Source organism: Hemitrygon akajei, chromosome 4 (genome assembly GCF_048418815.1).
Source record: "Hemitrygon akajei chromosome 4, sHemAka1.3, whole genome shotgun sequence".
NCBI classification, from domain to species: Eukaryota; Metazoa; Chordata; class Chondrichthyes; order Myliobatiformes; family Dasyatidae; genus Hemitrygon; species Hemitrygon akajei.
In genome coordinates, this window is record NC_133127.1 from 184,031,340 (window position 1) to 184,048,391 (window position 17,052).

The window sequence follows — 17,052 nt, forward strand, 5'->3', positions numbered from 1 at the left end:
TAAAGGCACTAGAGAAGTCCAGGAATGTAATCCTCACAGCACCACTGACCCCATCTAGGTGAGAGAGTGATTTGTGCAGCAAATACGTGATAGCATCCTCCACTCCCACCTTCTCCTTATACGCAAACTGAAGAGGATCCCGGGCGTGCCTGGTTTGTGGCCTCAGATTCTGTATTATCAGCCGCTCTATGGTCTTCATCACGTGCGACGTCAAGGCAACAGGTCTGAAGTCATTCAACTCCTTTGGTTGTGGTTTCTTCGGTACCGGTACAAACCTTTCAATCCTGGAATTATTTTCATGAAACCTCCTTTGAACCCTCTCCAAGGTCAGTATATTCGTTCTTAGATAAAGGGCTCAAACCTGGTCACAAAACTCCAAGTGAGGCCTCACCAGTGCCATATAAAGCCTCAACATTACATCCTTGCTTTTATATTCTAGGCCTCGCAAGATGAATGCTAATATTGCATTTGCTTTCCTCATCACTAACTCGATCTGCAAATTAACCCTTAAGGAATCCTGCATGAGGACTCCCAAGTCCCTTTGCAGCTCAGGTTTTTGAATTTTCTCTCCATTTAGAAAATAGTCTATGCTTTTGGATCTTCTACCAAAGTGGCTGACCAAATACTTCCCAAAACTCTATTCCATATGCCATTTCATTGTCCATTTTCTAACCTGTTTAAGTCCTTCTATAGCCTCTCTGATTCCTCAAAACTACCTGCCCCTCCACCTATCTTTGTATCATCTGCAAATGTGGCCATGAAGCCATCCATTCCATTATCCAAAACAATGACAAAAACATAAAAAGATTAAGGTAATAACACGGGCTCTTAACTTGTTAAGCAGCCTCATGTGTGACACTTTGTCAAAGGCCTTCTGAAAATTCAAGTACACTACACATCCATGGATTCTTCTTCGTCTATCCTGCTTAATGAAACCATGCTGACTACGGCCTACTTTATCATGCATCTCCAAGTACCTTGAAACCACATCCTTAAAAATTGGTTCCAACATTTTCCCAACCACTGAGATCAGACTGACTGGCCTACAATTTCCTCTCTCCCTTCTTGAGGAGTGGAGTGACATTTGCAATTATCCATTCCTCCAGAACCATGCCAGAATCAATTGATTCTTGAAAGATCATTACTAATGCCTCCACAATATCTTCAGCTTCCTCGTTCACAACCTTGGGGTGTAGACCATCTGGTGCAAGTGACTTATCTGCCTCGGTCCTTTCAGTTTCCCAAGCAAAGCGAGTGCAAATGCACTCACCTCTGTTGGTTTTTAAAAGCTTCCAAAACTTTCCACTAATTTTTGCTCTATTAGAGTGTATGCCCTTCCTTTGGTTTTGACTTCTCTTGTCAGCCACAGTTATGTCATAATGCCTTTAGAATATTCCTTCCTCTTTGGTGTTTATATATCCTGGGCGAGGACAGAATGACAGATGAGTACTAAACATTGGCATTGTCAGCAGCTCATGAATGAATGCAAAGCAGAGTTGGGTGAGGTGCCAAGATCCCTCGTCATCTTCCCTGTCTCGTAAATGTCTCAATGTTTATATATCATTTTCACAATGTGTCACCGAATGTCATTTGAAGCCACAGAGCACTTTCACAAGCTTTTATTTTATAGTCACGGTATTTTCAAATCCGGGATATATATATATCTCTCTCTCTCTCTCTCTCTCTCTCTCTCTCTCTCTCTCTCTCACACACACACACACACACACACACACACACACACACACACACACACACACACACACACACACACACACACACACACACACACACACACACACACACACACACACACACACACACACACACACACAAAAAAGTATTCAGCCCTACTTGGAAGTTTTCATATGTAATGCCCTGGTTCAGATTTTTACTGAGGACTATGCTGTATGTATTTCATTTCAGCAGTTCTGTAAGTGCAGTCTGTTCTGCTTTCAACCTGTTTAGGTTACCATTAAAGATAAGGGATACTTAGAAATGTGTGCCATCCAATCAGGACGCTGGGGGAGAGGTGTTGTAATGGACACTAAGGTGGGTCGAGATCATTTTCAGTGGGAGATGGAGGGAGAAGGAGCTTGAGAGAACTGGCCATAGCATTCAGTCCAGCGGGAACGTGTGATCTTTTATTGGGAAGTGGTGAATAGGAGTCGGTGCAATGTGTACATCGAAAACGGTGGCTTCTGGAAGATTTGAGCTCCACCGTGCACATGTCACTGTTTAAGTATAATGAGCCCTTTTTGCTTTTTTCATTCTTTCCACGAATAACTAGTTACTTAAATTAACATTTTTAAATATACTTTATAATTGCATGCGGTGTACAATCTGTTATTTCTTGTTGACGGGTAATTGTAGGGGGACAGTAAATTACACAGCATTCACACAAACTGGGATTTGGGTGGACAAGAAATCCCAATCTCATGAGTTTGGCGGGACCAAAGTCATTTACACCCTAGATGCATGGAGCCTGAGAAAGGTGGTTTCTTCACCGTAGAGTCCAGTGGCTGTTTGCAGGGGGCTAACGAACTGCATTCACAAAGATGCCCAGTAAACAGGGGTTTAACATGTTTTATTGTTTTACAACATTGAATCACAGTGGATTGTATTTGGCTTTTTTGACACATTAACAGAAATAGACTCTTCTGTGCTGAAGTGAAAACAAATCTCTACAAAGTGATCTAAGTTAATTACAAATATAAAACACAAAATAATTGATTGTGAAAGTATTCACCCAAATCATCAAAGATGCAGCCAATTGGTTTGCAAAATCATATAATTAGTTAAATGGAGATCACCTGTGTGCAATCAAGGTGTTTAATTGAATAGAGTAAAAATACACCTGTATCTGGAAGGTCCAACTGTGGACCTAGGCTGAGATTGAACTGTTGGTTGGTGTGTAAGTGTGGTGCTGGTGTGTTAGGAAATAGTGTAGGTTTAAGTAGTGAGGAGGATCTGGAAAGGGAACCAGAAATGCAGGGTTTGGGTGAGTGCAGGTTGATGGGAGGAAGCTGGAATGAAGTTGAATCTAGATCTGGTAAACAGAAAAAGAAACATAATATTGGAATGATTTCAAGTAATGGAGAGGTATGGAGGGAATCAGGAGATAGATACAAGAAAATGTTCAAGTCACTGAATATGCATTGGAGTACAGTTAAGTCAATCATCAAGAAATGGAAAGAATTTGGCATAGCTGTAAATCTGCCTGAAACAGGTTGTCCTCAAAAAGCAAGAAGGGGACTAGTGAGGGAGGCCACCGAGAGACCAATGACAACTCTAGAGGAATTACAAGCTTCAGTGGCTGAGGTGGGAGACACTGCCTGTACAACAACTGTTGCCTGGGCAATCACAGCTTTATGGGAGAGTGACAAAGAGAAAGCAACAGTTAGAAAAAAAATATCTCAGGTGAATTCTTGGCTAGAATTTGCCAGAAGGCATTTGGGCGACTCTGAAGTCTATACTCTGATGAGACCAAAATTGAGCTTTCTGGCCATCAGACTAAACACTGCACATCATCATAAACACACCATCCCTACTGTGAAGCACGGTGGTGGCTGTATCATGCTGTGGGGATGTTTCACTGCAACAGGCCCTGGAAGGCTTGTGAAGGTAGAGGGTAAAATGAATACAGCAAAATACAGGGAAATCCTGGAGGAAAACCTGATTTAGTCTGCAAGAGAGCTACGACATGGGGAAGGTTTATTTTCCAGTGAGACAATGACCACAAGCATAAAGCTGAAGTTACACAGGAATAGCTTAAAAAAAAAAAACAAAGTTAATGTCTGGAGTAACCAAGTCAGAGTCCTGACCTCAATCCAATTGAGTATTTGTGGCTGGGCTTTAAAGGGCTGTTCACTCACAATCCCCATGCAATCTGATAGAGCTTAAGCAGTTTTGTAAAGAAGAATGGGAAACATTGCAGTGTCCAGATGTGCAAAGCTGATAGAGACCTATCCACACAGACTCAAGGCTGTAATTGCTGCCAAGGGTGCTTCTACTAAAAATTGACTTGAACTGGGTGAGTAATTATGCAATCTTTTTTTTGTGTTTAATAATTGTAATACATTTAGACAAATTTGTAGATATCTGTTTTCACTTTGACATGAAAGAGTCTTTTTCTGTTGATCAGTGTCAAAAAAGCCAAATTAAATCCATTGTTGACTCAGTGTTGTAAAACAATAAAACATGAAAATATCCAAGGGGGTGAATACTTTTTATAGGCACTGTAGCTAGGGTGCCTAAGACTTTTGCACAGTACTGTAGTAATTTTATGCATTGCACTGTACTTCTGCCACAAAAAGCAATCAATTTCATGACATACGTGCGTGATGATAAACCTGATTTTGCTATGGGTCTCCTTTGTGCACTCAGAGTAGGAAGCGATAAGGAGTGAGGAATCATGGTTGGGAAAAAGGAAAGTGAGCTAGAAGCACCAGGGACATATTCTGTAATGATTAATAAACTAATAGTTTGGAATCTAATGATCTTTCCTGGTGCCTCAGGACTGGGAGTGTCTACACCTGCACCATCCTTGGCCCTGACATTTCTTCTCTGCCACCTGTCTCATACCTCTCCTGCAACACACGTCCCACACCATTCCCAATATCCTTTGCCCTGCCAGATTTACAAACTCACTCTTCACTCCATGTTGACAAATACAATACTGTGGCAAAGCCTTGGGCACCCTTGCTATATCTATGGCCTATGACTGTACATATGGAGAGATGACAATAAACTTGAACTTAAGTTACTGCCACATGATTGGCTGATCAGATATTTCCATTAACAACCAGGTGTGCATGTGTACCTAATGAAGTGGATACCGAGTAATTATTTATTTATTGTGATACAATGCAGAACTGACCCTTCCAGCACTTCGAGCCATGCCACCCAGTAACACCCCATTTTCTCCCAGCCTAATAACAAGCCAATTTACAATGACCAATTAACCTACTAACCATTGTGTTATTGGGCTATGGGCAGAAACTGGAGCACCTGGAGGAAGCCCACAGGGTCATGGGGAGAACATCCAATCTCCTTTACAGGCAGTGGCCGGAACTGAACCTGGGTCGCCTGCACGTCTCCTGAGGGGCTGGAGTTTTGCAACTCCAGGTGTTTGCAGACATTTGCAGCGCAGCGTAAGGCTTTTTTTACTCATTGTACCAACGCCAGCCATTGATACCTAGCACCTCCTACCAAATTTCCAAATAATATACCACGCTCTAAATTGTCCCTACCACGTACAAGATTCAAAACAGTTTGTTGTCATTTCTTCAGTACAGGGGTGTAAAAGAGAACAAAATGATTGTCACTCTGGATCCAATTCAGCATAAAAAATTTATAAGCATAAAGAACAGAATAAGACAAAAATATACTGTACTGTGTGAAGGCCTAAGGCACATGAGCTATATATGTGCTTAAGACTTTTGTATAGTACTGTTAAAATAAAAGTAATCCTGTAAAACACAATATACAAATAACTTGTGTACATACATAGATTGATTCTATATGCATGAAGGGAGAGTAGGTAATATGTACAAAATGTAGTGGTGGGGTGGATTAATGGGTGGAAGTAATGACCTGCAGGTATTACTTAACATAAGCCATCAGGCTGGCCATTTACTGTATTCATTAACCCACCCCACCACTTTTGAGACTAGTGGTCCTGGTGTTGTCACACTGCGTTCTTGGAGCCAAGTGCAGGATCACACAGAGGCTTGGAAGGGTAAACAAAACTAGGAATTTTATTAACAAAAGGGACAAAACAAAACAGTAGAACATGAAAGGTCTTGCATGACTTGAAATAACTCATCCAGAGCTTCACTGGGCATGGATCACAAACACCAAGCCCCGAGCGGTTAGTACTGCCTATTGAAAACATAACACCATAAGATATAGGAGCAGAAATAGGCCATTTGGCCCATCAGGTCTGCTCCACCCCTTCATGTCTAACCCATTTCCATCTCAGTTTCAATCTCTGCCTTCTCCCCACATACCACCATGCCCTGACTAATCAGGAACCAATCAACCTCTGCCTTAAATATACCAGATCACTTGGCCATCACAGCTGCCTGTGGCAATGAATTCCATAGATTCACCTCCCTCTGACTAAAGAAATTCCTGCTCATCTCCTTTCTAAACGAACATCCCTTTATCCTGAGGCTGCACTTTCTGATCCTAGACTCCCCCACCATAGAAAATATCCTCTCCACATCCACTCTATCGAGGACTTTTAACGTTCGATAGGTTTCAATGAGATCCCCTCTCATTCCAGTGAGTACAGTACCAGAGCTGCCAAACATTCCTCCTATGATGAGCCTTTCAATCCTAGAATCATATTCGTGAACCTCCTTTGAACCTTCTCTGTTGTGCTCTGGAGTGCATTTAACTCTGTGTCCAGCTAATTAGAACCACTGTCTCTTGGCAATCTTACAAGTAACCATTCCGATAAGAGACAAAAGTGCAAGAAAACTTAATTGAATACCTGCAAAGTCTTGGAGGATTAATTGGAAGTATTGAAGGACAATTGCAACTTAAAGGTAGACTAGTGAAGACCTAATACATAAAGACCTAAGACATTAAAAAAAAACCTTAAGTACAATCATACGTTATAATTATAATTAATGAAATTCAGAGAATGCAAAAAACAAAACATCAAAAATCTCAGAACCCTCAGAATACTCTACCCACGAACTGAGGTTGTGACACGTGTGGCTACTGTGTAGCCTCTTTCCTAATGGGAGTGGGACAGTCAGTCCATGAGCAAGGTGGGTAGGATCTTTCATGATGTTACTGTCCCTCTTCCGGCATGTTTCTGTATCTATGACCTTGATGGTGGATAAGCTGGTGCCTGTGATTCATTGGGTAGCTTTGGCTACCCATTGTAGAGGCCTTCTGTCCACCACAGTGGCAGTTTCCATACCAAGCAGTGATGCAGCATGTTAGGAGGCATGCTATTGGGATAACAGAAATTCCTTGGAATAGAGCATACTGAGGTAGTTGGGTTGAGGAGAGAGACATAATTTTGAAGGGCCGAGAATGGAGAAAACAGGAATTAACACATTTCATTACCTAACAGGCCAATTTCGATTCAAATTCAGGTTTTTTATCACTGCCATAAGTCATAAAATGTATTACTCAGTGACAAAGTTAACTAGTTTCACAGCATATGCCAGTGATATTAAGTCTGATTCTGATTTAGCATATAGTGCAAAAATTACCAAAAGTTACAATAAAATTTGGAAAAAAGTGCAAAAGAGGAATAAAGAGGTAGTGTTCATGAGTTTGTGGCTGTTCAAAAATGTCATGAATTCTGTTCAGAAATCATAATGTTACACTTCCCTGTAGTATTTCTACCTGGTTAACATGGCAACCTAACCAACCCAACACGAGCCCCAATCACCACTGCTTCATCATTTCCTGTCAGTCACCTTATGTACAGACACTCCTATGCCTAGGATCACTTTATCTACATAAACTATATCTATGTACATAAGCTATCGTTTATTATGTTTTTTTTACTTTGTTTTTATATCATTGTCCTGCATCAGATCTGGAGTAACAATTATTTTGTTCTCCTTTACACTTAATCTTGAATTGTGCTAATCTATTTGCTGCTTTTATAATAGTCATTTTACAGTGAAATACATTGTTTATGTCAAAAAAAATCAGCAAGGAATTGTGCTGGGTTCCCACAAGTGTCGCCAAGCGTCCATCATCAACATCGCGTGCCACAACTCGCTAACCCCAGAAATCCATGGAGTGAGAAAGGAAACCGGAGCACATGAAGGAAATCCATGCAATCATGGGGAGAAAGTATAAACTCCTTACAGGCAATGGCAGGGATTCAAAGTACAGAGAGTAGAGCCCACATATACACATGACTGTGCGGCTAGGCATAGCTCAAATACCAGCTACAAATTTGCTGACAATACAACCATTGTTGGTAGAATCTCAGGTGGTGACGAGAGAGCGTACAGGAGTGAGATATGTCAACTAGCAGAGTGGTGCCGCAGCAACAACCTGGCACTGAACATCAGTAAGATGAAAGGGCTGATTGTGGACTTCAGAAAGGGTAAGACGAAGGAACACATACCAATCCTCATAGAGGGATCAGAAGTGGAGAGAGTGAGCAGCTTCAAGTTCCTGGGTGTCAAGATCTCTGAGGATCTAACCTGGTTCCAACAAATTGATGTAGTCATAAAGAAAGCAAGACAGCAGCTATACTTTATTAGGAGCTTGAAGCGATTTGGCATGTCAACAAATACACTCAAAAACTTCTATAGTTGTACTGTGGAGAGCATTCTGACAGACTGCATCACTGTCTGGTATAGAGTGGCTTCTCTACAGGACTGAAAGAACCTGCAGAAGGTTGTAAACCTAGTCAGCTCCATCTTGGGCACTAGCCTACAAAGTACCCAAGACATCTTTAGGGAGTGGTGTCTCAGAAAGGCAACATCCATTATTAAAGACCTCCAACACCCAGGACATGCCCTTTTCTCACTGTTACCATCAGGTAGGAGATACAGAAGCCTGAAGGCACACACTCAGTGATTCAGGAACAGCTTCTTCCCCTCTGCCATCTGATTCCTAAATGGACTTTGAAGCTTTAGACGCTACCTCACTTTTTTTAATATACAATATTTCTGTTTTTGCACATTTTTAAATAACCTATTCAATATACGCAATTGCTTTACTTGTTTATTTATTATTATGTTTTATTTTATTTATTATTTTCTCTCTCTGCTAGATTATGTATTGCATTGAACTGCTGCTGCTACGTTAACAAATTTCACGTCACATGCCGGTGATAATAAACCTGATTCTGATGATCAAAGTATGGATACATCCTAGAACCTTGAGATTCATCTCCTTACAGGCAGTCACAAAACAAAGAAACCCAAAAGAACCCATTTAAAACGAAAAGAAGACTGTTTAAAAACCCAGTATGCAATCCCCTGCAGTTTGCCTACCAGGAGCACAGTGGAGTCGAAGATGCTGACATCTACCTGCTGAACAGAGCCTACTCCCACTTGGATAAGCAAGGCAGCTTATTTCTTGATTTCCCAAGTGCCTTCAATACCATACAGTAGTGGTCCCCAACCACTGGGCCGCAGACCAGTACCGGGCCACAAGAAAATGATATGATTTGGCGATATTTAATGTTATGAGTCAGCTGCACCTTTCCTCATTCCCTGTCACACCCACTGTTGAACTTGACCGCACACGAGGTCATCAGTCGCCTAAACGCAGTGATACCCTCGCGCCAGATTTCACTGGTTGGCCTCGGGTAACCGGCCGCCTCACGTGGCTGGCGAGAAGTGCCATTGCTACTGGCCCGGAGTGTGGGCAGATGGGCGCCGCCTCTAAACCTGTTCAGTACAACGAATGTTTGTGGGGAAGTCAGTGCTAAAATATTCGCAGACGACCTAATTCGGGCTCAGGGTTTCGTAAGTAGCAGAGCAGCTACCTTGCTGCGATCCACTGAAAGTCATCCCTCGAGCCAAACTTTTGTTGGCCGATAGATCCTTCCTACCCACAAGTGGGGCAGGCGCGCGCCCTGTCGCACTCCTCGCTCGGTCAGTCGCTCTCTTCGGACTGCGACTGTCACGGCCCCAGTACGGGGACCTCCGGCCCTTACTGTGTCCTCTCACGCCACCCACAACCAGCTGCACCTGGCTAAGGCATCTGGTGGCGGGCTGGAGGCTGGAGTTCGGGCCTGGAGGCTGTCTAATGAGGCAAGGAAGCCCTCGAAACTGCTTCAGCACCTTGAGTCCAACCACCCTGCACGTAAAGACAGACCCGTTGAGTTTTCTGAGCGGAAAAAAAGTGAGCAAGCAGGACAGAAGCAAGTGCTGAGAGCCACAAAAACTAAATTGCGGAATAGACTGGGCATAAGGAACCCCCTTCAAGTATCGCTGTTACCCATCACCCCTCGATGGGAGAGGTGATGCAGGGAAACAAGCCCAGAGCTTCCACTGATACAGCAATATTGGTGTGTTTCAATGATTTTATATGTTCACACGAGGAAAATATGCGCTGTGTGTATAATATCCAAACGTTACTTAAAATGTTATGATGCTATTGACTTATAAGTGACTTATAATTGACTTATCACTGTGTGCTTAATATTAAATTCATTAGATAAACACTTTTAGAAATGAAATTGAGTGTATTAGCCACTTATAAGTGACTTATAGTCGACTTATCGCCTATATTCTGGTCGTGATTAACACCCCCCACCTCCCATCGGCCGGTCTGCAAGAATATTGTCAATATTAAACCGGTCCGCGGTGCAAAAAAGGTTGGTGACCCCTGCCACACAGCCCACATTGCTGGGGGAAATGCTCCGCACAATGCAGGTTGGAACCTCTGTCGTGAATAACGGACTACCTGACTGGCAGACCACAGTTTGTGTGGCTTCAGAGCTGTGTGTCGGACATAATTGTATAACCATATAACAATTACAGCACGGAAACAGGCCATCTCGGCCCTTCTAGTCTGTGCCGAACGCTTACTCTCATCTAGTCCCACCGACCTACGCTCAGCCCATAACCCTCCATTCCTTTCCTGTCCATATACCTATCCAATTTTACTTCAAATGACAATATAGAACCCGCCTGTGCCACTTCTACTGGAAGCTCGTTCCACACAGCTACCACTCTCTGAGTAAAGAAGTTCCCCCTCGAGTTACCCCTAAACTTTTGCCCCCTAACTCTCAACTCACATCCTCTTGTTTGAATCTCTCCTACTCTCAATGGAAAAAGCCTATCCACGTCAACTCTATCTATCCCCCTCATAATTTTAAATACCTCTATCAAGTCCCCCCTCAACCTCCTACGCTCCAAAGAATAAAGACCCAACTTGTTTAACCTTTCTCTGTAACTTAGGTGCCGAAACCCAGGTAACATTCTAGTAAATCTTCTCTGTACTCTCTATTTTGTTGACATCTTTCCTATAATTTGGTGACCAGAACTGTGCACAATACTCCAAATTTGGCCTCACCAATGCCTTGTACAATTTTAGCATTACATCCCAACTCCTGTACTCAATGCTCTGATTTATAAAGGCCAGCATACCAAAAAGCTTTCTTCACCACCCTATCCACATGAGATTCCACCTTCAGGGAACTTTGCACCATTATTCCTAGATCACTCTGTTCTACATGGTTATAAGCAGCACTGGGGCCACTCAGGGTATTGGCTCCTTTCCTGCTTACCCAGTATACCCAAGACTTTAATACAGCACTGAGTCATGTCATCTGCAGAGATTCTCTGACGATTCACCAGTAGTTGGCTGTATAAAGGGAGGATGGGAGGATGAATACAGGGTCCTGGTGGAGGACTTTGTCAAATGGTGCGAGCTGAATTATCTGCAGCTTAACATCAGTGAGACAAAGGAGATTATGATGGACTTTAGGAAGATGAGGCCTATACTGCTTTCTGTTATATTGCTGGTGAGGACATAGATGTGGTGAGAACCTACAAGTACCTGGGGGTGCACCTGGATGACAGACTTGAATGAAGCACCAACACAGAGGCTGTGTACAAGAAGGGCCAGAGTCACCTCTACTTCCTGAGGGGACTGAGGTCCGTTGGAGTGTGCAGGCCTCTCCTTCACATGTTCTTCCAGTCTGTTGTTGCCAGTATAATCTTTTATGTGGTGGAGTGCTGGGGAATGGCATCAACACGGGTGATGCCAACAGGCTCAATAACCTTATTAGAAAGGCTGGCTCTGTATTAGGAGTCAAACTGGACACACTAGAGGCCATGGTAGAGCAAAGGATCCTGCAGAAAATCCTGGTAATTTTGGACAACGTTTCTCACCCTCTGCATACCACCTTGGCTGAACAAAGCAGCACTTTCAGTAATAGACTAAGACAAAGACCACTATAAGAGGTCATTTTTACCCTCAGCCATTAGGCTCTATAATGAGTCAACCTATAGCTGGGAAAATGATGACCCCCCTCCTGTTAGACTGCTTGTGGTAACTTTTTTTAATTCTTTCTTACTTCTCTTCTAATATTTGTATATCTGTGCACTTGTAATGCTACTGGGACAGTGTAATTTCCTTTGGGATCAATGAAGTATCTACCTATCTTATCAGACTCTCAAACAGCAAGATGAATTTGTAATTATCCGAATATCATTGTGGTCCTTGCACTTTATTTGTCGACCTGCAGTACATTTACTCTGTTGCCACCACGCTATATTCTTCAGTCTGTTTTCTCTTTACTGCTTTGATGTACTTAATGGAATGATCTTCCTGGATGGCACACTCTGAAAAGCTCTTCACTGTATCTCAGTACACGTGACAACAATAAACCGATAATAGTACTAATATCAGATAATATTGATAAATGCACATTTGAGAGGGAGATCAGTGGCAGGCCTCATCCACAATCGAGCCACCATGAGGGTAGTGAGCAGTGAGATTGAGATTCCATCCTTGTGTATTGAATCTGATAGGGAGGGCCCTTCTCACCACGACCTAATCATAGTCTTGTGTTCGGCCAGTGTCACTCCTATGCCACGGTGAGGCGCCAAGGTAGGATTTTGTAGGAGATTCGTTCTCTGGCAGGTCTAACCTAGCCATGAAGGAAATGTTCCATCGGTATACTACTAGACTAGATTTAGTAGTAGGACCGTGGCTGGCTAAGTCAAGGAGGTAAGCATGCCTTTGCTACTTTGTAGGTTATGCCTCTTCAGGCAAAGGCTGCACCCAACGAGGACACCGGCAGCAGCATGTCTGATGGTGTCTGTGGCAGATGAATCCAAAAGGGTCAATGGTACAGCCACCTTGGTGACGTGCGGAGGAACCGGAGTGCTGGTCAACGGATGGCATCACTAGACTAGTTAGTTGTCACTGCGGGGCAGCTTCCTTATCCGCTAAGTCTGTTACACTCCTGTGTACCACTTAGCATCAGACTTGGAAGCCCAGAGTGGGGGCACGATACTGTTTGTCTTATTACTGTGCAAGGCATGTTGGAGTAGAGTTTCTGGACAGTGCTGATCCAATGCTGGTCTTGTGGCCCATAAACGTGCCTGCAGAGACTAAACTCTCAGCACAGTCAACATCGAAATCGATGGACAGCCGAAGAAGAAGAATCATAGTCTTGTGCTTGTTTGAGAGTTCACCTGATATGTTTTGGTCTTATCCTTTTTTGGAAAAATTTAGGAAAGATATTTTTGATACATTCTCTACAGTTTTGCATATTGATTTACAACCTCACCCTGTTACTGCAACTCTTGGCTTACGAATGATTAATCTGCCCTCTTCAGCTCAGCAGATGACTGCATTTGCTACTTTAATGGCTAGAAGATGTATTTTATTGAATTGGAAAGAGATAAATCCTCCAACTACATCTCAATGGTTTTCTCAAACCATATCCTGTTTTAAATTTAGGAAAAATTAGAAGTGGTACCTTTGATTCCTCGCTTAAATTTGAAGAAACTTGGAGGCCTTTTATTCAATACTTTCATAGAATATGATTTGACCTTTTCCGATTCCTTTATATCATTCATTAATTTGAGTGGAGGAGCGGAGTTGACAACACTAAATTTTTTTTTTGATGTAATAGAATAGCCCATCTTGCTTTTCTTTTAGTTTAGGTTTAGTTGTGTTTAGTTCAGTATATTTTGTTTTTTTTTTTCAATTTGGGGTTTTTTTTCTCATCTTTTTATTTTTTTTCTGGTATCCTGTGTTATATTTAGGGTTTGGGAGGTCTATTATATGCTGTTACCTATAGATTTTACTCATGTGTTAACTATCAACAATGTAATCTCACTCCCTTTGTACTATTATGACTTGTGTATCTGCTTTCGAAAGATTCAATAAAAAGATTGAAAAAGGAAGAGAGTTCACTGGATGAGATATCTTGCCAGACAAAGACACAAGAGACTGCAGAAGCTGAAATCTGGAGTAATAAAATGCTGGAGAAATTCAGCAGGTCAAGCAGAAAGTAAGGAGGGAAAATATAGTTGATTTTTCAGGACTTTTGCCAATTGGCATTGATAGTCTTCTCAGGGAATAGGATCCAGCATCTCCTTTTCTCACAAGATGTTGACGATATGTCATGCAAACACTGCCTGACTGACTTGGGTGTTTATCACCATAAACCTTTGTACGAGGGGAATCGAATGGAAAGGAAAATTTCCTGGCAACCAAGGGTACCATGACCAGACCCATGTCTACCAAACTCAATGATAGATAGAACCTCAACCTCAATATTTATTGCCATTGGTATTTGCCTACCCATTATCTATGCACATCTCTACATAACTGCAGACAAAAAATAGCCATCAGCATGAGGACTTCTCTAGGTTAATTTTTCCTCCTTTGGCTTAAGATTTGCTGATCAGAGGTTGGACAAACTTGGCTGTTTCCTCTGGAGCAGTCCAGGTTGAATAGGAGCCTGATAGAAGTACGTACGATTATGAGAGAATAGAAAAAGTAGAAAGAGTAGACAGAATATTTATTCCTGGAACAAAATGTCTTATACTGGAGAATATGCATTTAAGGAAAGACAGGGTAAGTTAAAAGTTAGATATGAGAGGCAAGTTTATTTATACAGTGTGTGATGGGTACCAGGAATGTACATCCAGACGTGGTGATGAATGTAAATACAATTGAGGCACTTAAGGGGCTCTCAGATAGGCAAGTGGATATGCTAGAATAAAGGATTTGGACATTGTGTAGGCAGATGAAATAAGTTTAGCTATGTTTAATTAATTGGGCACTACATTGTTGGCAGAAGTGGTGCTCTATTTTCTATGGTCTACAGATGAAATGGAAGTATTTCAGGTATGGGCTTTACGTGTCAGTCGGGTTCTTTCCTACGGTCAGGAGGGAGAGCCACCGTCACATCTTCAGTTTTTGCTTCTGTGTTGTTCCTTATTTGGTGAATACCCCAGTTCCTCCTCCTCTCAGGGCTCGGTTTGGGATGGTCCATGGCAGAGTTCAGTCAGTGCAAGATATAGAAAACCACTATCAGTTAAATAATAAATAACTAGGTAGATGGATAGATAGAAAGATACATAGATAAATAGATGGATAAGCAAATAGATAAATAGATAGTGCTAAAGAGGAATATTGTGATAATTTCATAGGTTTATGGGCTGTTCAGAAATCTGATGTCAAGGAGAAAGAAGCTGTTCCTAAAACATTGAGTGTGTGTCTTCAGGCTCCTCTAGTTCTCTCTAATGGTAGTACTAGAATATGAAGAGGACATGTCTTGGATGGTGAAAGTCCTTAATGATCGATGCTGCCTTCCTGAACCACCCCCTTTTGAAGATATCGTCAGTAGTGGGGAGGCTGTGCCCGTGATGGAGCTGGCTGAGTCTACAACCCTCTGCAGCCTCTTTCAATCCTGTGCATTGGAGCCTCCATACCAGGCGGTGATGCCACCAGTCAGAATGCTCTCCACCGTTTATCCGTAGACATTTGTAAGAGTGTTTGTTGATATTCAATATTTCCTTAAATTCCGAATGAAGTATGACAGCTGGCATGCCTTCTTTGTGATTGAGTCAATATTTTGGACCCGGGGGATATTAACAGCAGGATAGAAACTGTCCTCTAGCCCAGAGACTTCAGAATTTTGTACCTTCTGCCCAGTGGGAAGGGGTTGAAGAGAGAATGTCCAGGGTGGGAGGAGTCATTGATTATGCTGCCTGCTATTGTGACAGTGAGCAGTATAGACGGAGGAGAGTCCACGGAGGAGAGTCTGGTTTCCATGATGTGCTGAGCTCTCTGCAGTTTCAGGCAGAGCAGTTGCCATATCAGACTATGGTATATTCAAGTGGGATGCTTTACCGGTTGTGTGCAGTGCCAACAACCCTCAATAGTCCCAACACCACCCAGGACACAGCCCACTTCACTGGCATCCCATGAAGCACCGTGAGCGTTCGCTCCTTCCGACTCGGTGTACGCCATCTACAAAGTGCACCGCAGTTACTCTCCAAGACTACTTCAACAGTGTCATTGAAGCTCATATCTACAACTTCCAATATTTCATGGGTTTCAGTGAAATCCCCTGCACCATTCTTCTCAACTCCATCAAGTACAGGCCCAGAGCCATCAAACATTTCTAAATGTGTAAACCTTTATATTCTCAGGATTACTCGTGTGGACGTCCTCTGGACCCATATCAACGCCAGCACATCCTTTCTTAGATAAGGGTCCCAAAACTGCTCATAATACTCCAAGTGCGGTCTGATGAACAGCTTATAAACACTCTGCATTACATCCTTGCTCTTATATTCTTAAAAAAACATTTCATGTGCTGTACTATTGTCTGATCTTTGCAAGGAAATGTGGTAATGAGTTAACATAATCAATGACAGATGTCTGCTTTATTATTTGCAGAAAAAGAACAGGCAATTTCCACAACTTTGAAAATCTTTATCGTGACCATAGTTATTATATTTCTGATGGTGGTCCTGCTGATGTTCATTTATATAAGGTAAGCTTCATGTTGACTTCTGCTTGTTACTCACTGATGGGCAGGAGAGGACTGAAATGACTGTGCTAAATGAGGAGCTCCCTGGAATCATTTCTAATGCCAGGTCTCTCTCTATAAGCAAACTCATTGTTAGTGGAAAATTAACAAACTGCAGATGCTGGAAATCAAAAATTTAAAAAAAACACCAAAACACTAGAAGAGCTCTGCAGGTCAGGCAGCATCTGTGGAAAGGTAAATGGGTTTATTTACCTTTTTACTGAGATACAGTACAGAGTGCCACAGTGGCCTGGTGGTCAGCACAACACCTTGCAGTACTGATTTAATGCTAGCCTAACCCCCGATTTAATCCCAGCCTAGTCATGGGACAATTTACAATGACCAACTAACCTACCAACAGGTACGTCATTGGACTGAGGGAGGAAAATGGAGCACCCGGAGGAAACCTGCGTGGTCATGGGGAGAATGTACAAACTGCTTACAGACAGTGGCAGGAGTTTAACCCGGGTCGCTGGTACTGTAGAGTGCTGTGCCAACCACTATGCTACCATGCCACCCCATACAGTGTCTTACATAAACATCCA

General features: G+C 42.4%; 1 protein-coding gene across 1 annotated transcript in view; it reads left to right on the forward strand.

Annotated features, from left to right (window-relative positions):
- LOC140727028 (interleukin-5 receptor subunit alpha-like) overlaps positions 1–17,052 on the forward strand; it is a 71,912-nt gene that overhangs the window by 41,477 nt on the left and 13,383 nt on the right. Inside the window, exon 7 of the mRNA XM_073044194.1 lies at positions 16,375–16,471. Within this exon, the coding sequence (XP_072900295.1) occupies positions 16,375–16,471 (97 nt within the window). The remainder of the gene's footprint in view (positions 1–16,374; positions 16,472–17,052) is intronic.